At 21.5% G+C, this 23137-nt stretch overlaps 8 protein-coding genes across 8 annotated transcripts; 4 read left to right on the top strand and 4 right to left on the bottom strand.

Moving 5' to 3' along the window:
- Window positions 1–680: 680 nt before the first annotated feature.
- PY17X_0223201 (fam-a protein) lies at window positions 681–2083 on the top strand (the record flags this gene model as incomplete). Its single annotated transcript, XM_034637678.1, has 6 exons — window positions 681–844; window positions 972–1215; window positions 1306–1375; window positions 1497–1606; window positions 1687–1875; window positions 2060–2083. The coding sequence occupies 6 exons, from the start codon at window positions 681–683 to the stop codon at window positions 2081–2083; spliced, it is 801 nt and encodes a 266-aa protein (XP_034493359.1).
- An 893-nt stretch (window positions 2084–2976) lies between these two features.
- Window positions 2977–4094, bottom strand: PY17X_0223101 (PIR protein; the record flags this gene model as incomplete). The annotated part of the gene is made up of 3 exons (XM_022956022.1): window positions 2977–3042; window positions 3132–3974; window positions 4080–4094. 3 exons carry the CDS (start codon window positions 4092–4094, stop codon window positions 2977–2979), a joined length of 924 nt encoding a protein of 307 aa, XP_022810935.1.
- A 2308-nt stretch (window positions 4095–6402) lies between these two features.
- PY17X_0223001 (PIR protein) lies at window positions 6403–7512 on the bottom strand (the record flags this gene model as incomplete). Its single annotated transcript, XM_034637677.1, has 3 exons — window positions 6403–6477; window positions 6567–7364; window positions 7498–7512. The coding sequence occupies 3 exons, from the start codon at window positions 7510–7512 to the stop codon at window positions 6403–6405; spliced, it is 888 nt and encodes a 295-aa protein (XP_034493358.1).
- A 3904-nt stretch (window positions 7513–11416) lies between these two features.
- PY17X_0222901 (fam-a protein) lies at window positions 11417–12974 on the top strand (the record flags this gene model as incomplete). Its single annotated transcript, XM_721896.2, has 6 exons — window positions 11417–11667; window positions 11811–12048; window positions 12145–12214; window positions 12383–12492; window positions 12584–12817; window positions 12951–12974. 6 exons carry the CDS (start codon window positions 11417–11419, stop codon window positions 12972–12974), a joined length of 927 nt encoding a protein of 308 aa, XP_726989.2.
- A 440-nt stretch (window positions 12975–13414) lies between these two features.
- On the top strand, window positions 13415–14219 carry PY17X_0222801 (fam-a protein; the record flags this gene model as incomplete). The annotated part of the gene is made up of 3 exons (XM_034637676.1): window positions 13415–13431; window positions 13816–13936; window positions 14049–14219. The coding sequence occupies 3 exons, from the start codon at window positions 13415–13417 to the stop codon at window positions 14217–14219; spliced, it is 309 nt and encodes a 102-aa protein (XP_034493357.1).
- Window positions 14220–15472: 1253 nt separating this feature from the next.
- PY17X_0222701 (fam-b protein) lies at window positions 15473–16403 on the bottom strand (the record flags this gene model as incomplete). The annotated part of the gene is made up of 2 exons (XM_724055.3): window positions 15473–16165; window positions 16335–16403. The coding sequence occupies 2 exons, from the start codon at window positions 16401–16403 to the stop codon at window positions 15473–15475; spliced, it is 762 nt and encodes a 253-aa protein (XP_729148.3).
- Window positions 16404–19268: 2865 nt separating this feature from the next.
- On the top strand, window positions 19269–20756 carry PY17X_0222601 (fam-a protein; the record flags this gene model as incomplete). The annotated part of the gene is made up of 6 exons (XM_022956300.2): window positions 19269–19396; window positions 19542–19764; window positions 19855–19924; window positions 20014–20123; window positions 20308–20529; window positions 20661–20756. The coding sequence occupies 6 exons, from the start codon at window positions 19269–19271 to the stop codon at window positions 20754–20756; spliced, it is 849 nt and encodes a 282-aa protein (XP_022810977.2).
- A 1267-nt stretch (window positions 20757–22023) lies between these two features.
- PY17X_0222501 (PIR protein) lies at window positions 22024–23137 on the bottom strand (the record flags this gene model as incomplete). Its single annotated transcript, XM_034637669.1, has 3 exons — window positions 22024–22116; window positions 22203–22991; window positions 23123–23137. The coding sequence occupies 3 exons, from the start codon at window positions 23135–23137 to the stop codon at window positions 22024–22026; spliced, it is 897 nt and encodes a 298-aa protein (XP_034493356.1).

Genomic DNA, 23137 nt, shown 5'->3' with positions numbered 1-23137 from the left:
TTATTAAAAGGAAAATTATAATTTGTATTCATTTACAAAAAACATAGCCATCAATATTAATACCAATAAATAATTTTTATAAAATTAACAATTTTGCTAGAAAAGTGTTATTTAGTAAAATTTGTATTAAAAGTGATAAAAAATCACAAATGTGTAATTACCATAATATACATTTTATCATTATGAAGTAAAAAATGTTGTTATTATAGTAGTATTAGTAATATAGAGAATTAACTGCATTTCTCATACTAAATTAATTAATATAATATTACTATGATCTTTTATTTACTAATGTAAGTATATGTGTATTTCCATACGTAATGAACTGTTTTATAAATTTTAAGTTGAGTTTGATCAATTGTAAAAATATAAAATTTTTGTATTCATAATCCCATACATTAAACATATCATTTATATAATTAAAGTTATTTTTGATATTCATTATTTATGAAAGATTCTTTTATTGATGTCGTTTTGTGGTTGAATTATTTATATTAAAAATATATTAAACTTATGAATCTGATAAAAGAACACATTTACCGTTTAAATAATAGTTTTTATATTTTATTGGAGAAAATTATTTGCTTCAATTTTAATTACACATCCCCAATTTTCCGAGTTAATTTTTAATTAAAAAAATACTAATGTATATTTTAATATTTTGTATGTAAACTTCAAAAATGAATATATTTTTTGTTCAAATTGTTTTATTTCTTTTAATAATCTCCCTATGTGTGAATAAGAACACCCTTGCAACTGAACTTATTCCAAAAAAAGATAAAAAACACAAATCAAACAAATTTACAAAACACAAACCAAAAAAAAATAAAAAATGTTATCCTACGTAAGAAAATACTACAATATATATTATATATTTCATTATGAAAATATTAAATGTGTACATCTTTGCAAAAATGTTATAAATACAATAACTTTATTTTTGTACACATTAAAAATATGTTCATTTTTAGCTATGATAATACAAAAGAAATATATCAAAAAAACAAGCACCTGTTATATATCGATACCGAAGAAACTATAAAAGCGTGCAAATTTATGAATGACGCTTTAAAACAGTTAGAACATCATGCTACAAGTAAAGGCTATACAATTTGTGGCGGAATTCCTTCTGAGAATAAAGTTTTTTATAAAAAAAAACATCGAGGTCATACAAAAATTCTAAAAGCTGAATATCTAATTTATGATCCGAATCAAGTATCAATTAACGAACAACATAAAAAGTTATAAACCAAATTGAAATTAAAAAATTATTATAATTTATATATTTCTCTTTGCTTCCATTAGTATAATGAACTATTAAACAAAATATGGAATCCCGATAGTGACCTATATTTAAATAATTCCGCTGTTAAAAGTATACAAAACATAAATAATTAGTCGAATTAACATATTATTGTTACTATTTATTCTCTCCCACATCTTCAAAATCATGATATTTTAATTATATATATGCAATTTTATAATATCTATTTTAGAAAAAATTGTCCGTGTGTACAGTCCAAATTTAGTAATGATACAACAACGTTGCAAAAAACACCCGTGGTCTCTTCGTAAATATTTTTATGCTTTAGCTGCAAAATTTAAAGTAAGCAAAACTTTCTTCTTCTATTTCGTTATAAATCGTAATTATCATATTATTCAAATACACTTTTATTAATTTTGTAGATATCAGAAAACAAAGCTATAGTTGTCATGGCTTCAGCAAATATAATTGATCACAACCGTAAAAATAAAAAATATTTTGAAAACAAAATGGTAGAAAGTGCAAATTTATTCCAAGCTGAAATTGATTCTGAAGATGATATTAGAAATGGAAAAATAAAAAAAGCGTTTGTTAACTTAATTGGATACATTGTTGAAAAAAGAAAGGACCATATTTATATCATCTATATCGAATCTATGACCAGTATACAGATTTTAATAATAATTTATTTCAACAATTGTTAAAAAAATATGGTTTTAAATAAGTGTAAATATTTATAATTTGCAACAAATTTAAACATTTTATATATTCATCCATTTATGTTTTTTTTCTTAGGTTGATGAACATGGTTCCATTTAATAAAAATGCATTGTCGAAAACCTTTAGATTATTTCTCACTTCATAAATAAACATATATTTTTCATCACCATAACACTAGAAGATTTATTTCCATGCATAATATCCGCTTTAAATTACCGTCATAAAACATATTTTTCCGTTTTGAAAAAGTTTATATATATTTTTTTGTCTTTTAATATTATAATGCATCTATATGTATTAATTTTTTGAATAATACAAATAAAACTGTTATAACTTATGAATATCTTTCATTTAATACTTATCACCCTTTTTTGTTTACAAACATGGACATCATCTATAGGCTAAAATTTGGGGGGATATCCCATATATTTAAACGATTCTTTATTTGTAAGTGATATTTGATTTTAATATTATTTATAGTAATGAAATTAATGAAGTGATCAGATGATTCAATACAAATGTTACATTATATGTAATAATTTTTTATGTTCTTATTTAAACCATATAATACCAATATATTTTATACACATATATGTGAATATTATAATAAACCAACTAAAACATTCTTTCCTTTAAAAATAATTCATATACATTCATAGAAAAAATAAAATATAACATAAATTTAGAATGAAAATAAGCAGTTTCGTTAAATAAAAATATTCATAACATGACCATTTTATGATATATATAATTCAATATAACCCTAAACCTTTAAAACAATTCCTTAAACTAATAAATATTATAAAATTATTCAAATTAAATACAATATAATACTTAACCCTAACCCCAATATGAGTTCGAGAACATAAAAACTATATAAAAATTATGCAAAAATTACTTCCAAATAGGCAGTTTCTTAAATATATCAATCATTGTTACTATTTCTGAAATAGTCAATACTCTTCGAATAATATATTAATGATCCATTTTCTTTATTTTTTTACCTTTTCTCTTAAATATTGTTTTTGAGCTCTTTTCCGTAATACAAATAACGAACACTAATATAAAATGTTAAGAAGTGTACGATTTTTTTGTTAACGTTTGCATATATTTAATGAAAATAATTTTTAAATTTCTTATTATTTACCTTAAAAAAAATTCCCAAAAAGATTGATATTGTACTGAATATTAATAAAGCTAGAATTAATTTTTTTACTATCGAGAAGCTTGGTGTATCATCACAAATCTCTTCAGAACTTTGCACACCGTGTTCTTCTGTTTTTGTCGATGTAAAGAATGGAATATTTCTACAATCAATGCTATTACTATCACAATAATCTTTTAAATTATTATAATCATTTGATAATGTAGACAATACTTGACAATAGACTTCATCTTTAGCATTATCAGAATCGTTATTAAGTTCATTATATTTTTCAACAAATTTGTTAGCATTTTGTATAGATTTATCAGATATTGTGTTGCTTCCAACAATTTCAATATACATGTTACATAATGGTTTAAATGCATCATAAATTTTAGACATATTTTTAATATTAGTACTCAACAAATTCTTTCTTCCATTTATGATTTCCTTATAATTGTTATATCCTGTATTACTATTTAATGAACCACTACAATCTTGACCATTTTGTTTACAATCAGTATAATGCGTATTATTGTTTATACAATTAGTGTAAAAATCATTTAGATTCGTGATTCCGTCATACGTCTTTTGATTTAGTTTATAACTTAACCATATGATAATGTATTGAACATTATTGATATTTTTTCCATTTTTCACAAACAATTGCTCAAACAACCATAAACATCCAGCCTTAATTTGATCGAGATCTGTCTTACATTCTGTTTCCTTTGATTCTCCATTAGAGCAGTAATACTTAATATTCTCATTTTTATTAAAATTGACTGATGTATGGTTTTCTAATTCATCGGGTAAATAGTTTCTCAATATATCAAACTGTTCACACTAAGAAAACATTTAAAAAAGTATAATAAAAATATATGTTGATGAATTTTATAGGCAATATAATATCAACAAATACAAGCAAATTTTATTAAAAAATGCAGATACCAGGGTTTTATCCATTGCAATTTTATTTTGTTTATAATATGTAGATTATGTAACATCATATTTTATATATTTTATGCTTAATAAATGACAAAATAATTGAACTATAATATAAAATTATCTGTAATTGATCATGTTATTATCATTTTTAATATTAATTTAAAGATAATATGGAACAATATAATAACTTTACGGTAGTTAGATAAATTATCGTGGTTTGGTGATGTTTAATACATGTTTTACGATGTGTATAGATACAATTTTACATAAATTGTTATCCTTAATAACACTCATATGACCATTATTATAAAAATTAAAGCACCAATGTAACGAATTAAAAATACATCTCTTATACACATGATTTAATATGGAAAATAACCAACATCATATCTTTTGTATTAATATACTGCAAAAATCGAAACAATTAAGAAACCCATTATTACTATAATCCTTAAAGTATATAAATAGTTATTTTTTTAAATATATTAAATACGTATATACTTGTTTCTAATACTATATACCATGTTTTATTAAAATTATAGTATTTTCAAAATAAATTGTATTTCCCCCTTTTTTAATTGCATATACTTAAATATATATTGTTTTTATTTAATATATATCCATTCCAATTATAGTTAACATTTTCAATAACTTTATTTTTATTCTTACACATTACGTTTTAGAAATATACTTTATTGGGTAATTTTATAATATATTTTGTCATCATTTCCATTTTTTAAAACACCAATTAACACTGAGCCCGTACTTATAAGCTTAAATAAGTCTTTGAATTCATATTATTTTTAAAATAATGCTTAGTAAATATTAAACATATGTACCTACTGATGATATTTTAAAGTATAATATAAAACTATGTTTAATTAGGTTCTTATATTGCACTTTAATAGGAGAGAGATAAGATATATTAGCTCTTTAATATATATATTTCGCTAAATATTATACATAATTTTATCTTATATATTCTACTGTTATAGTTAATGTATATCGTTCAAATAATTTATTAAAAATTCTATATTTTATGAATTCTATGGTAAAACAACGACAATATAATATGCGTTAATATGGAATAATAAAATGATATTTAACATAATTGAGTCTTTAACAGTTTCTTTATTTATCTATTTTTTTTGAATATAAAACCACATATTCAAAATTGAACCTTTAACAAAAACATAACATTAATACCCTTATAATGTATTATTATTTGCCTTCTCTATAAAATTAATATCAGTATTTAATTATATGAAGGTTTCACAATATAACAATATTTCAGTATTAGTTATTGAATAATATTTTACCAGTTTATATGTATAGATATATAACATTAACGTTATTCTATCTATCATATTATTTATAATTATTAGAATAAAATATGATAAAAAATTTATTAATATACATATATTTTATTTTTTAACTATTTTAAAATATAATTTATTTATACCTCAAAACTATAAAGTTCAAAATTAATAGTGATTCATCCAATAGTATACCTTTATAGTAAATAAATTAATGTATATATTAATAACTCTATTATTTGAATTTAAAACTTTATCATAAAATAAAACTATATATAATCGAAAATTAAAAGGATAGTATACATATATCTATAATTTAATTTTTTACTAATATGCATATTTTTATTGATTATTAAAAATGTTAGGTGCATAAAACATCTTTTATAGATAACGTTGTATTATCGAATATCGATCGATATTTTATAAATATGTATTATTACAGTTCAGTTGGATAACATGATTTAAATTAAAATAAATACTCTATAAACAATAAGTTTTACTAAATAAAATGTTTCACCAAATAAAGAAATACATTGTATATTATGATGTGGGTAATTCGATATAGCTCTGGGTTATCAATACTTATATAATAGGCAATTATGATAAAGCATAATATGAATTCATATATAGTCAATATAGACATTTAATTTTAATCATATTAAATCGGCATAAACACACAAATGTATATATTATAATTTATGAGAAAAATGCTATGGGGGCCTTTTCATATTAATGGCAGTACCCATTTTTTGTTGCATATTTAGACTTCAGCTTGAGATTAAACATACATGGATGGTACATATATTAAATTAGTGTTCAAATTATACAAAATTAAGTAAAGATATAATACTTAGCTCTAACCCGAATATGGGAACCACAACTTTAACCCTAACCCACAACATAAAAACTATATAAAATTATGCAAAGATTACTTCCCAATAAACAGTTTCTTAAAATATATCAATAATTATTACTATTCGTGAAATAATCACTACTCTTCGAATCGTATATTATTGATTCATTCTCTTCTTTATATTTTTTAGCTTTTCTCTTAATTTTTGTTTTTGAAATCCAAATAAGGAATACTAATATAAAATGTTAAGAAACGTGTAATTTTTCTGTTAACATTTGCATACATATAATGAAAATAATTTTTAATTTCTTTATTATTTACCTTATAAGAAATTCCTAAAAGAAATGCTATTGCACCAAATATCGATAAAACTGTAAACAATTTGTTTCCTATTGACGAACTTGATATATCTTCAGAATTTTGTGCAGAAATTAGTTGAGAACTTTGTTTGGATCTTTTTACACAATTTGTTGGTGTTTTTATCTCTCGAAAGGATGAACTATCGCTACATTTACTTTTTAAATTATCATAATCAGTTGATAAACTACACAATAGTTGATTGTATAAATTGTTTCCATTATCAGTATCATTATCATTAAGGAGTTTTTGATATTCATCAACAAATTTATTAGCATCTTTCAAATAGTTATTGCATGTTTTATTGCCATAATCAATTTTAGTATACATTTCACATAAAATTTTAAATAACTTATAAAGTTTAGACACTTTATCACTAGAAATATTCATCAATTTTTTTTTATTATTTATAAGATCAATGAAACTATTATACTTTTCGTGTTTATTTACATTTACTATATAAAAATTATTTAGATTGGTAATGGTATCATCTTGAGTACTCTTTAGGTTTAACATATAACTTAACCATAGAATAATATATTCAACAACATTTATATTATTTTCCACATTATACAATGACCCAGAACTCCCAATGAATTGATTAAGCAAATAAAAAAATCCAGCATTAAGTTTTCCGTAATTAGTACTACATTCATAATCATCACAATAACCTTCTAAGAAATTTTCTTTTTTAAAATCATACTCATTATCACTGGTCAATTTATCGGGAAATTTATCCCATACATTCTCGAACTTTTCACACTAGGAAAAGATTTAAAAACATTTATTAGAAATGAATATTATTGAACATTTGATTAAAATAAAGTTTAATGATATATATAATACAATATCAAAAAATGTAAAGGAAATTGTTATTATTAAAAAATGCATATACCACGTCCTTATCCATTGTGATGAAATTTCATTTTATATTTGTAAATTGAGTAGAATCATGCTATTTCATATACGATGTCCCCAATATGTGACGCAAATACTTTGGCCCTATATATAACAACTGTCTGTAGTTAAATATATTATAAGTTTTTAATAATTAAATTAATGTAGAGTAATAAAATAATATTATTACTAAAGAAACGTTATATTCCTTTTTATGATAATTATCTAAATTACCTTAAATAGAGGGTTTAATAAAATTTTGATTAAATATAGATATGATGCATTTTATACAAAAATGATATTTTTATTAAAATTTGGTATACATTTATTATAAAAATGGATATACCTTTATAAACAATTTAAAGTATGTTTGAATATAGGAAAGGAATATATTTATATCTTATGTTTTAATGATTGTCCTTCTAAAACTTAAATATTGTATATATCTAAAAAATAAAAAGTTCTATTATTACTATAATCATTAAAAGTATATAAATAATCATTTTTTAAATATATTAAATTTTTATATAATTTTTTCTTATAATATATAATACTGTTTTTTTCTAAAATTATATTATTTTCGAATTAAGTTGCATTGTTCCCTTTTTTAATTGCATATACATAATTCTAATATTATTTTTATTTAATATATATGCGTCCAATTATATTTTAACATTTTCAATAACTTTATTTTTATTCTTATATAATTAAATTTGGAAATATACTTTATTAGATAATTTTATAATATATTTTGCACATCTTTCTCACGGTTTAAAACGACAATTAACACTGTAACCGTATTTATATGCTTAAATAAGACTTTTAATGCATATTGTTTTTAAAATAATACTTAGTAAATATTAAATATATAACACATAAATACCTATTGATGAACATTTTTAAGTATAATAGAAAATTATGTGTATTAGGTTGGTATATTGCACTTTGAGAGGAGAGATAAGGGAAGTATGATTTTTTAAGACAAGGATGTAGCCATATAAGATTTACTTATTCTACCTTAATTATATTTTCTAGCTTTAAAACTTTCAATTCATGTATACATTAAAAATAACTTAGAATTATTATTTTTCTAAATATATAGTTTCTTTTATATTTTAATAAATAATATTTTACTGCATGTTTTATAATAAACTATATTTACTTCTATGATGAAAAACTATAAAATTATTAATATTATTTTTCTTGGTATTGTTAATTCTAATATTATAGCATTAAATCTTACTTAAATAAGTGTTATAATATTTCATTTGATGTTTTGTGCATAAAATTTTAATTTTATCATACCTTTAATAATATATATAATTAATATATATCAACGTATTCAAATCAAATGAATTTAATGATTTGTTCGTATTTAATACTTTATCTATTGTTATTACTATTATTATTGTTACTGCTATATCAATGTATAGCGCAATGAGATAACTATTTCACTCAAGAGGAATACTTTAATCCAATTAGTGTTTTTCCTTGTTTCATAGTTTTTAAATCAAATATTTTAGAACATATATTATTTCGCAATAACAATATATTTGTGAATTTGTATATATACAATAACCTAATAAAAATATTATTGGTTCAAATTAATTATTACATACTTTTCTGTATATTTTACATTAATATATAATTGTATATATTTCCAAATTTAACATATTTCAGTTTTAGTCATTTATACAAAATTATATATATTAGAACAATAACGGTATTCAATCTAACATATTATTTATAATTATTAGAACAAACTATAATATTAAATCTTATTAATATACTTATATTTTATTTTTTTAACTATTTTAAATATAATTTATTTATACCTCATATCTTTAAAATTTACAAATTAATAGTGATTAATCTATTATTATACCTTATGATAAATAAATTAAAGCATGTAAAACTTCTATTATTACTAATTAATTTTAATAAAAATGTAAAGGAAATACAAAAAATAATAATACTACAATTAAAACTTCAAAAAATATTATATATATAGTTCAATTTTTTATGTATTACTAAAGATGTTAGAATCATAATTATTTTATAGACAATGTTACATTTTCGATTCTCGATCGATATTTATGAACCTATATTTTATGACCATCTATTATATATTAGTAATGTGTTTAATTAACATTAAAAATATAATCATTAACATCACGGTATGTTATAATGTATAGGAATATTCAAAGTAAATGCAATTGACGTTATAGCCTCATATATAATAATATTATACTGTTCGATTATTAAAATACGATTTAAATTAAAATAAATATCATTCAAATAATGAGTTTTACTAAATAAAATGTTTCATAAAATAAAGAAATATATTGTATTATTCATGATTAATATAGTCTCTGATTAACAAGCTTTATATAATAGACAATTATGATATTGCATAACACGATTTCATATATAGCCAATATCTATATTAATATATGCAATATATACATTTTATTTTAATCATATTAAATCTATATTAACACTCATTTTAATTTATTATAACTTATGAAAAAATAGTATGGGACCCCTTTCATATTAATGGCGATATCCCCTTTTTGTTGCATATTCAAACATAATCTCGAGATTAAACATACGGAATAATAAATACATTAAATTGGTATTCAAAGACCAAAAATATTATCAAATTATAAAAAAATAAATTACAATATCCCCCAAACCCTAGGACAAAATGCAGACTCAGTGAACAAAACTATAGCCCATAAACATGACCTTGACCCATAAAACAAGAACACCTTGGCATCAAGAATATTAAAATTAAAAAACAAATTAATTATATATTTCTTGACTTTACAACTTTATGTCTCATTATTTTATTTTTATATTTTATTTATTTGTATTTTTTTAATTTTATATATAATATCCTTTACTATTAAAAGGGAATTTATAACTTGTATTAATTTATAAAAAAACATGGACATCAATATTATTACCAATAAATATTTTTTATAAAATTAAGAAATTTGCTAGAAAAAAATTATTTAATAAATTTAGGTTAAAATTGGTAAAAACGAATTACAAAAAGCGTGATTTACCATTATATATATTTTATGATGAATTAGTAGCATTATTATTGTGGTAGTAGATGCTGCAACCATACATAAACTTAACTGTAATTTTCAGGTTGAATTAATTTTTTTAATATTTACAAATAAAAGACATTTTTATACTAAAAATGAACCATCATATAAAAACTGAAAAAATAAATAGAACTAAATAATAAAATAATTATTTTAATACAATTACTAATGTAATATTTATACTACAATAGTCGTTTATCTATTATGTAAGTATATATAATTATATTAAAATTGCATGCTATCCAAATTTTATTAAAACAAATATATATTTTTATATTATTTTCTTACTTTTATATTTTTATTTTAAATGATTTATTTTCTATTAAGTAAAAACAACATAGCTTTTTTCTATTATATATAAATATAAGTATATATGCAATTCCATACGTAACGTGATGATTTATAAATTTTAGACTGAGTTTAATCAATTATAAAAATATAAAACTTGCGTACTCATAATGCTATATATTAAAAATATTATTTATATAATACAATTAAAGTTATTTATTTTTAGATATTATGATATTGTGAATCATTACATTTTTGATATTCATTATTTATGAAACCTTCTATTATTGACATCGTTTTGTAATTGAATTAATTAAATAAAAAATATATCAAACTTATAAATATGATAAAAGTATAATATATTTTGTCGTTTAAATAATAGTTGTTTATACTTTATTGGAGAAAGTTATTTGCTTCAATTTTAATTATACTTGTCCAGATTTCCGAGTTATTAATTTTTAATTAAAAAAAATACTAATATATATTTTAATATTTTGTTTGTAAACTTCAAAAATGAATAAATTTTATATTCAAATTGTTTTTTTTCTTTTAATCATCTCCCTATTTGTGAATAATAAAACCCATGAAACTGAGCTTGATCCAGAAAAATATATAATACCCAAATTCAAAAATGATACAAAACTCAAATCAAAAAAAGATACAAACCTCAAATCAAAAAAAGATACAAACCTCAAATCAAAAAAAGATGCAAAACCCAAATCAAAAAAAGATGCAAAACTCAAATCACCAAAACGTTATCTTACGTAAGAAAATACAACAATATATATAATATATATTACATATTTCATTATGAAAATATTAAATGTATGTCTTTGCAACAATGTTATAAATACAATAACTTTATTTTTATATGCATTAAAAATATGTTCATTTTTATCAATGATAGTTCAGAAGAAATATATGAAAAAAACAAGCACCTATTACACAACGATCCCAAAGAAACTCTACAAGCGTACGCATATATGAATAAAGCTTTAAACCAGTTAGAATATCATGCTACAAGTAAAGATGGTTATAAGTTATATGATTTTTATTGTTATTACAATATTAAATTTTATAAAAAAAAACATCAAGGTCATACACTTGTTAAAAAAGTTGAATATACAGTTGTTAATCTGAATAAGGTATCAATTAACGAACAACATCAAAAGTTATAAACCAAATTGAAATTAAAAAAATATTATAATTTATATACATATACTTCTCTTTGTTTCCATTAGTATAATGAATTAATAAACATGTTTTGGGATCCCGATAGTAGCGATTTTTTGTATGAAGGCTCGGTTAAAAGTATACAAAACATAAATAATTACCCAAATTAACATAATGTTGTTACTATATATTCGACATTTCGTGATTTATTATTGCCATTGTTATATTATACTATTTATTCTTTCCCACATCTTCAAACTCATCATATTTTAATTATATCTATGCAATTTTATAATATCTTTTTAGGAAAAATTGTCCGTGTATACAATCCAAATTTAGTAATGATACAACAACGTTCCAAAAGTCATCGTCTGGGGCGTCAGAAATATTTTTATGCTTTAGCTGCAAAATTTAAAGTAAGGAAAACATTCTTTCTATTTCGTTATAAATCATAATTCTCACATTATTCACAATAATTTATGCAATATATTTTTATTAATTTTGTAGATATCAGAAAACAAAACTATGATTGTCATGGCTTCAGCAAATATAAATGATCACAACCATAAAAATGTGAAATCTTTTCGAAACACAATAGTAGAAAATGCAAATTTATTCAAAGCTAACATTGATTCTGAAGATGATATTAGAAATGGAAAATTACAAAAAATGTTCGTTAACTTAAATGGATACATTGTTGAAAAAAAAAGAAACCGTGTTTATATCACCTATATCAACTCTGTAAACGGTATACATATTTTAATAACTTATTTCAACAATTGTTAAAAAAATATGGTTTTAAATAAGTGTACATATTTATAATTTCCAAAAAATTTAAGCATTTTATATAATCCATTTATATTTTTTTTCTTAGAATGATGAACATGCTTCCATTTAACAAAAATATATTATTGGAAAAGCTTTAGATTACTTTTTCCCTCATAAATAAACATATACTTTTCACCATCATGATATTAGAAGATTTATGTTAATAAAATGATTTGTTTCCATGCATAATGTTTGCTTTAAATTACCATCATAAAATGATCTTTTGATTTGTATATAATTTGTTTATCCCTTTTAATATTATAATGCATCTATATGTATTAATTTTTTGAACACTACAAATAGAACTGTTATAACTTATGAAGATCTTTTATTTGTCATATTCCTTTCATTTAATACTTATCATCCTGTTTTGTTTACAAACATACACATCATCTATGTGCTAAAATTTGGGGGGATATCCCATATATTTAAACGATTATTTATTCCAAATACTATCATGACATTTATTTTTATTTGTAAGTGACATTTGATCTTAATACCATCATTGTGATGGAATTAATAAGATGGTCAGAATGATTCAATATAAATGTTACGTTGATGTAATAATTTTTTATACACATATATGTGAACATTATAATAAACCAACTAAAACATTGTTTGCTTTGAAAAAAATTTCATATGCATTCATAGAAAAAATAAAAAATAAAATATAACATAAATGGCGAATGAAAATATTCATAAAATGAGCATATAACATATTATCAAAATTAAAATCATAATATTGGGGTTGCTCTATAACTTGTGTACATTATTTTTATCAATTCCTTGGATATCATTTTGTTTCTATCTTAAATTTACTTATATAACTTCTTTTTACAACTTTTAAAACACTTTACTTATCAAATCCAACAATTAATAAAACTTACATTAAGACCGTTTTTTTCTTTAAGCTTACTTCTATATCCCACCAATAACACACTTCCAACTGACCCTCCTCCAAATGTTGCTAATCTCAGAACCCTTGACCAAAAAAATGATATGTATGAAAATATCGAAAAATATTTACATATAGTATACATAATCATTAAATATTCCAACTTTTATTTTATAAATTCATTTCTTTCCTTTTATGCATTAAAATAATCTCACTTTCACCAATAATGTTTCGAATCCAAGATTTTAGGAATACAGAAACTTGGTATGTTATGACATTGGTGAAGCTTTATTACCAATGAATCATGCGAAAGATGGTTCAGAACTTTTAATAAAACTTTCTGAGGTAGGTATAGATGATTATTCGACCCATTCTACAGAAAATGGAGATAAAATTATATATTCTAACTTGGAAATATAAATATTGGAAGATTTCATCACACCTTCCTTTAACCTATCAAATACCAAACAATATTTAATATATAAAAATAACTTCAAATTAAATAATCATTATTATATATATCCATTTTTTCGTTTTAAAAGTCATTTAGTATGTAATTTCTCATTCCTTTTCTATTCAAATATATTCAATGTATTTAATTTTGTGACAAAACCAATGCTACAATTCGATCACTTTTTTTATTGTTAAAAATTTATCTTTCCTACTTTGATTACTATCATAAAACTTAAAACTTGTTAGTAATTAATTGTATATCAATATACTTATCATTTTTATCTTTATTATTTATATTTTTTTCCTTAAATTTTCTCTTTCAAACCGTTTACACAATCCAAATAATCAATATAATATGAATATAACATAAATGTGTATCCATATTTTTATTTCAGGAAGGTGTCATATATTAAATTCAAATAATTCTCCCATAAAATAAACCAAATATCTCTATATTATGGTATGTATACATCAATTGAGCCTTAAACTCCAATTAACACTTATATAAAAGAAATTATGATACATTTAATAAGAACTCTCAAATGGATTACCACAAATTAGCAATAAAATACAAAAATTATATAGTATAGCTCAACACATTTACCATTGAGTTGTATTAACACAAATCCAAATCATATAATTTGTCAAAATATATTACTTTATTCGTTCCTTTTCACCCTCATTTTTTCTTACATATTTAGACTTAATATAAATATTAAAAACTCCAACTTATCCTTTACATATTTTTAATAATTTATTTCCTATATATATTTAAAACAAATCTTTAAACTAATAAATGTTATCAAATTATAAAAAATTATGCAAAATTATTCAAAATTAAATGCAATATAACACTTAACCCGAATATGGGTTCCACAACATAAAAACTACATAAAAATTATACAAAAACAGTGTAAAAATATTATAACTATACATATATAACATATATTATGATTATCTTTAAAAATTATCATCAAAAATTATCTTCAAAAATTATGGTCAAAAATAAAAACTTTCTTATATCAATCATTATTACTATTCCTGGAATAACCACTACCCTTCGAACCATATATAATGATTCATTTTCTTTACTTATTCTCTTAAATATCGTCGTTGAATTCGTTTATCAAATCCAAATAATATATGCTCTCCATATATAGATATGTAATCACTTTATATAATATATCAATATGTAACATCAAATATTAAATATATTATTTTTATTCATTTGATGTTTTTTTTTTGGGGGATTCTTTTTTTTTGAGGGATCTTTTATATACTTTAAAACGTAATTTAAGGTATTGATAAAATCTATAAAATATTTCAAATGAAAGGGCTACACTCATAATAATAAGTCCAATTTCAATCCATTCGTTTACCGATAACGCAAAAACAAGCATATTCAAAAACACCACCTTCGTAATTAATCCGTTGACCATTTTGTTTAACTCTAGTTTATCATTTAATTCGTCTTCGATACTTGAATTGATCTCATAATCCTCACTCACTACGATATTTCCTTCATTTTTCAATTCTTCAAAGTCTTCTTCTTCTGATACAGAATTATTTTCTATCGGTACTATTGCTAATTTATTATTATTTGTATTATCAATCTCTTTTTCTGTTTCTTCTATTTCTTCTATTTCTTTGTGATGTCCATGAATTAACTTTTTCCTTTTTTTATCTACATTTTTTGAATAAAGTGATTTCTCACTTTTTTTATTCTTCTTTACATGTGAATCTACAGTATTTCGAATAGATATATTTTTTTCGTCATCATTATCGTGGTCATTAACTTGATTTTCAACGCTCGAAGTTGATTCATAAAATTCATGTAAATTAAATTGGTTATCTCCATCTGATAATATCCTATTATTCCTAATATTTATTATATTCCTTTCAAGGCATAATTCCTGCAAAGAAATGAAATATTTATTAACATATTTCCAATTAATTTTAATTGTTTAACTTAAATGTTTTACCAATACATCAAACAATAATATAAGGTTAATGTAAAACAAATAGATACAAAAACTACAATCAAATATTATTAATAATAAATGAAAATAATCTGTAACTTACATTTTTCCCATATTCAAAAGAACAAATAAAAATTGAAAAAAGAGCATATTTTAAAATACTGACTCTCATTTTTAACTTTATTTGTTAAATAAATGAACTAATATATGTACTTAGAAATAATCTTTATAACTTGATATTTATTCCCATAATAGTAATATTTATAAATAAATTGTATGTCTATAAAAAACATAATTTATTTCATTTATTAACTTTTTCCACTTTCTATAAAATTTATAAATGTATTGTTGTAATAAATTCCGTTATATTCATTAAAACCATTTATGGTTATAAATATTATTTCTTTTTTCAAATAAATATTAACCTTTCTATAAAAAATACACAATTTTTAATATAATTTATAATACATTAATATATTTAGTGTTACGATTCTAATATTTTATGAACTTGTATATGACAAAATAATAAATATAAATTCAAATAATAAAATATTAGATACATATATTTTTTTATATGAATAAATACATATAATGAAAACATTAACCAACGTTGCTATTTACATTTAAACGGTTTCGTATTGTTATACTTCTCCAATTTTTAATTTTATTTAATAATATTCTCGATTTTATTTACCACTTTTTTGTAAAAATATTTATTTTTCATAGATTGGTATATAATCAGTCTGTTTATAAATATATTTCATAATATACAACATCAAATATATTATTTCTATTCAAATCATATAAAATATGTATATCCCCCAAATAAATCAGACATTATAACATTAAATACAACCAATAAAAAAATGACATAAATTGTATAAAACATTACATTCCACGGAATTACCGATTTATCATCATCCCCAAACCTTAAATCATAATTTAATTACTCTGTTAACTTTTTATTTTTCTCATTTCACAAACATATTATCACACCTATAACATTTAAACACTATATCACCTTTATTTTTACATATCTCAATCATAGTAAAAAATACAACAAATAATTTAAATACAAAATCCCATCATATATCAAATATATTGATTAATTCTCTCCTTTTTTAATCAAAATATGCAGAAATTTGAATTATAATTATATTATAATTTTCTTTATATATATTACACCACTATATTTATAATAATGAACAAAATATATCTGACTTATTTAAAATTTATATACCTTTTAAATCGGGACCCTGGACATTTTTTAATTACCAAAAATATTAAATATTCCTATCTTAATATTATTTATTGGATTTTATTTTTTATCTTATTGTTATAATAAACTTTATAGTTACATTAATTCGCTATATACATTTATTATATTGTAATAATTTTACTTAATTATGCAAAAATCAAATTAACAAAAGCATTATATTGTTGCCTTTTTGTTGGCAATAAATGTATTAACCCCAGGATCCAATAATTATGTTGAAGCAAACCCAGAAATTATAAACAAAACAAAAAAAATGCTAAGTCGTTTATTAAAAATAACAAAGCTGCAGTTATATCTACTTTATTTCAACATTAGCACTAACATTTGGTGTAATCCGTTATCAAAAGAATGAAATTACTAAAAAATAATATCCAACAGTGAAACAAAACCCTCAACTGTTCCACCGAACACACAATATCATATAATAAAAGTACATCATCAACAATAAAAAGTGATACCAAACTATCACCATATAATTATACCGAAACATAGTATCCACCAATATCACATTGTAGTTACTGATTCATATTATGAAAATAAACCAAAAATTCAAGTATATCACACACTCTGTAAAAATTAATTGATATAATATAATTAAACAAATGTCAATAATTCGAGACATTTAAGTATCTTTATGTTATAAATCTCCCTTTTTTGTAACATTTTATTTTAATTTGTATATCCCATATATATATGTAATCATATATTGGATTTATTAAAATGTGTCAATATTTAATATTGCAATTCAGAACTTATATATATCCGCATTCTTCCTTTATAATGATTTAATTCCGATTCATCATTGAAAAACCTTTTTGTTTTCCGATATTTCCCCATTTGTTACCATAAAAAACATATTCCTCATATAATACTTATATGTCCTGTTACTTGTGTCATTTATAGTAAAAATAAACCGTAATTTATTCATTATTCCCAGTAGCATCACGACTTATTGTTTATTCCAAATAGTATCATGACATATATTTTTATTTGTAAGTGATATTTGATCTTAATACCATTATTGTAATTGGATTAATAAATAATCAGAATGATTCAATACAAATGTTACATTATATGTAATAATTTTTTATGTTCTTATTTAAAGCATATAATACCAATGTATTTTATGCAAATATATATACACATTATAATAAACTAACTAAAACATTGTTTGCTTTAAAAAAAAATTCATATACATTCATATAAAAAATAAAATATAACATAAATATAATATAACATAAATATAAACAATATAAGATAACATTTTATTTATTTTCTTACCATTGTAACACTACATTGGGAAATTACACTATTAAATAAAACATAAATGGAGAATAAAAATAAGCAATTTCATTAAATAAAATATTAATAAAATGAACGTATTATGATAATATAATTCAACATAACCATGAGCCCTGATCCCTTAAAATCATAATATTTTGTGTGCTTTATAATTTGTGTGTGCTTTATAATTTGTGTGTGCTATTTTTCTTCTCTTGCAATGAGTTCATTTAAATAATTTCCCATTTAAATAATTTCACATTTAAATAATTTCACATTTAATAATTTCACATTTAATAATTTCACATTTAATAATTTCACATTTAATAATTTCTCGTTTAATTAATTATATAAATTTATTTTTTATTTTTAAGTATTAATTTTTTATAAATTCCGTGACATTCTTTTCCTTCCATTTCAAACCTACTTATATAACCTATTTTTACACTTTCTAAAATTTTTTACTTATCAAATCCAAAAATGAGTAAAGGATATATTAAGATTGCTTTGGTACTTTTAAGTCTCGTAGGATATACCCAGAATGTAGCATTTGCAAGCGAACAGCCTTCAGATGTTACTAAGGTCGACCCCGAACCCCAAAAAACAGTGTATGGAAATGTTGAGAAATATATACATATAATATAAATATCCATAATCATTAAATATTTTAAATTCCATTTATAAATTCATTTCTTTCTCTTTTTTTACCCATTAAAATAATCTCACTTTCACCAATAATATTTCGAATCAAAGATTTGAGGAATCCACAAACTTGATATGTACAGACCTTGATGAAATTTTATTAGCAATAAATCATATAATGGAAGCTTCAGAACTTTTAATAAAACTTTCCAAGACTGGTATAGACGATTATTCGTCCTATTCTACAGAAAATGGAGACAAAACTATATATTCTAAGAAAATTGGAAATATGGATATTGGAAGACTTCATCTTACGATCCCATCTACCTCTAACGTATCAAATACCAAACAATATTTAACATGTAAAAATAACTTCAAATTAAATAATCATTATTATATATATCCATATTTTTTTTTTCATTAGTACTCTAACTTATTAAAGGACCTCTGGGATTTCGATGATAACAACAACTCTGGTGGCAAGTTTATTAATGGTACATAAAAAATAATCAATCAATTTAATATCTCCTTATCACTATTTACGCATCTTTCATTTATATCTCCAAAATAATCATCTTTTTAGGAAATCCTGTTCGTGTATACTCCAAATATTTAGTCATGCTTGAAAAACTTAACACAGATCCTAATTATACACCCCTCATAAAAAAATATGCTTTAGCCGCAAATTATAAAGTAACCCAATTTTTTTTTCATTATTCATATTATTATACATATTATTCATATTATTATACATATTATTATTCATATATTATACATATTATTATTCATATATTATACATATCATTATTCATATTATTATACATATTATACATTAATTTACACAATACATATATTTTTTTATCCATTCATTTTGTAGCATTCAAGTGACACAATTATAATTCTTTGTCCTTCAAGAGCTCTAAATTATCTCGGTCAAAATGATGATAAAACTGATATAAAAGAAATGTTAGTAAGTACACAACCAATCCAAACTGACATTGATGCTGAGGAAGCATTAGCCAAATTGGATACTAACATAGCTGGATTTGTAATTAAAACAGGGGACAAAGATAAAGTTGATGTTACTTATATCAATGCTGTAAGCAATATCAAAAAATAATCATTTTTTTCTCATTTTAACATTTATTGAAAATATACTTTATAATTCATATATTTTATGATATTCACACACAAAATATTCACATATTTTATTTTCCATTTTTTTCGTAGATTTATGATTCTGGCAATTCTACCGACTTTGCCAACGATAAAAAAGAGAGAGGACTTGCATATACAAATATCCTAAGCATAGCACAACGCATTTGATCGAGTAAACACCAGTATACCACAAGTATAACTCTTTCAACACTTTAATATTGTAATCGATATTTTAATCAAATTAATTTATCTTTATATGTAGTCCCTATTTAAATTACCATCACAATATTTTGACCGCTTTAAAAATTATTGTTTAGTATGTAATTTCTCCTTCCGTTTGAATTAAAATATATTCAATGTATTCAATTTTGTGAAGAAATCAATTAATCAATGCTATAATTCAACTACATTTTCTCTATGATTGCCCTTTATATTAGTTCGATCATTTTTTTTACGTTAAAAATTTATGTTTCGTACTTTATTATTGTCATAAAACTTGTTAACAATTGTATATCAATATACAAATATCATAAAATATATCGATCACCATCCTCAAATAAAAAATACTTTATATATAAATATAACTTAAATATATATTTATATTTTTTGATTGTTTATTACAATAATGTGTAATTTATTTAATTGATATTAAAAATAAACTGACACCTATTTTAAATTATAATGTAAACAATCTATTAAAACACATTTTATTATAATTTATACCTTCATATATAATAATATTATACTGCTCGGTTATTAAAATATAATTTAAATTCAAATAAATATGATACAAATAATATGTTTTAATAAATACAGTTACCCATCAAATAAAACAAATGCCCGTATATGGCTATGTCTCAATATAACCATAAACTCCAATTAACACTTCTTATATAAAAGAAATTATGATACAATTAATAAGAACTCTTAAATATATTTATCACGAATTTAACAATAAAACATAAAAATACATAATTCAACACATTTACCATTGAGTTGTATTAACACGAAATCCAAATCATATAATTTGTCAAAATATATTACTTTATTCGTTCCTTTTCATCCTCATTTTTTCTTACATATTTAGACTTAATATAAATATTAAAAACTACAGCTTATTCTATACATATTTTTAATAACTTTTTTACTATATATATATTTAAAACAAATCTTTAAACTAATAAATATTATCAAACTATAAAAAATTAAGTAAAATACAAAATCCTAATCCCAATATGGGTCCCACAACATAAAAACTATATAAAAATTATGCAAAAACTGTACAAACATATAACATTATATTTAATTGGTTATATTATTTAATTATTCTTATAAACCACAAAATTATGGTCAAAATTACTTATTTCAAAATAGACAAATTCTTAAAATATATCAACCATTATTACTATTCATGGAATAATCACTGCTCTTCGAATCATATATCAATGGTCCATTCCTTCTTTATTTTTTTTAGTTTTTTCCTTAAATATTGTTTTTTAAATCGATTCCGAAATCCAGATAACGAATACTAATATAAAATGTTACGAAACGTATGATTTATTTGTTAAAATTTGCATATATAATGAAAATATTTTTTTAATTTCTTATTATTACCTTATAATAAATTCCTATAAAAAATACTATTGTACCAAATATCAATAAAAGTATATAAAAATAGTTTGTTGATAACAAACTAAATGATAAAAATCCATATTTTAGCATATAAATCTTTGTTTTTATCGATGGCAAGGATGAACTATCGTCAATGTTATTTTTTAAATTATCATAATCAGTTGATAAAGTAGATAAAATAGATAATACTTTATTATATAAACCATTTTTACTAATATTAGGATCTTTGATAACTTCTTCATAGGTTGCAACAAACTTATTTGCAGCGTTCATACATTCCTCGCATTTTGGGACGTGTCCAGCATCGTTAAAATACATACTACATAATGATGTTAATGCATCATATAATTTAGATATAATGCTCTTGTCCATACTTAAAAAATAAGCATTTCTATCTATAAGATCCTTATAATTTTTATAAGCAGTAACACCTACATCATTTTTATACCACTTGCCATTTTCTATATGTTTAGTATAAAATTTATTTAGACTGTTGTTTTCTCCATTTTTGATTTGGATTAACATATAACTTAACCATATCATAATATATTCAACAATATTGGTGTTACTTTTTGCAGCAGACACAAACTTATCAGAATTCTTAAAAAATTCATCAAAAAAATATAAACATGCAGCACTAATTTTATCGGTTTCCTCTACACAGTTTCCATTATCACAATAATTTTTGAAATCTCTATCATCTTTAAAATTATATTTTCCATTATTCGAATTATATTCTAAATTCTTCGTTATATACTGGAAGATACCACACTAAAAAATTTTTTTTTAAATTATTAGAAATGTGCATTATTGAAAATTTTATTAAAATATTGATAATATTTATATATAATACAATATCAAAAAATGTAAAGGAAAAGATTATTATTAAAAAATGCATATACTATATTTGAATCCAT

Source organism: Plasmodium yoelii (genome assembly GCF_900002385.2).
Source record: "Plasmodium yoelii strain 17X genome assembly, chromosome: 2".
Classification (NCBI taxonomy): Eukaryota; Apicomplexa; class Aconoidasida; order Haemosporida; family Plasmodiidae; genus Plasmodium; species Plasmodium yoelii.
The sequence above is the reverse complement of the archived record's forward strand: the minus strand, read 5'-3'. Positions and strand labels throughout refer to the sequence as shown.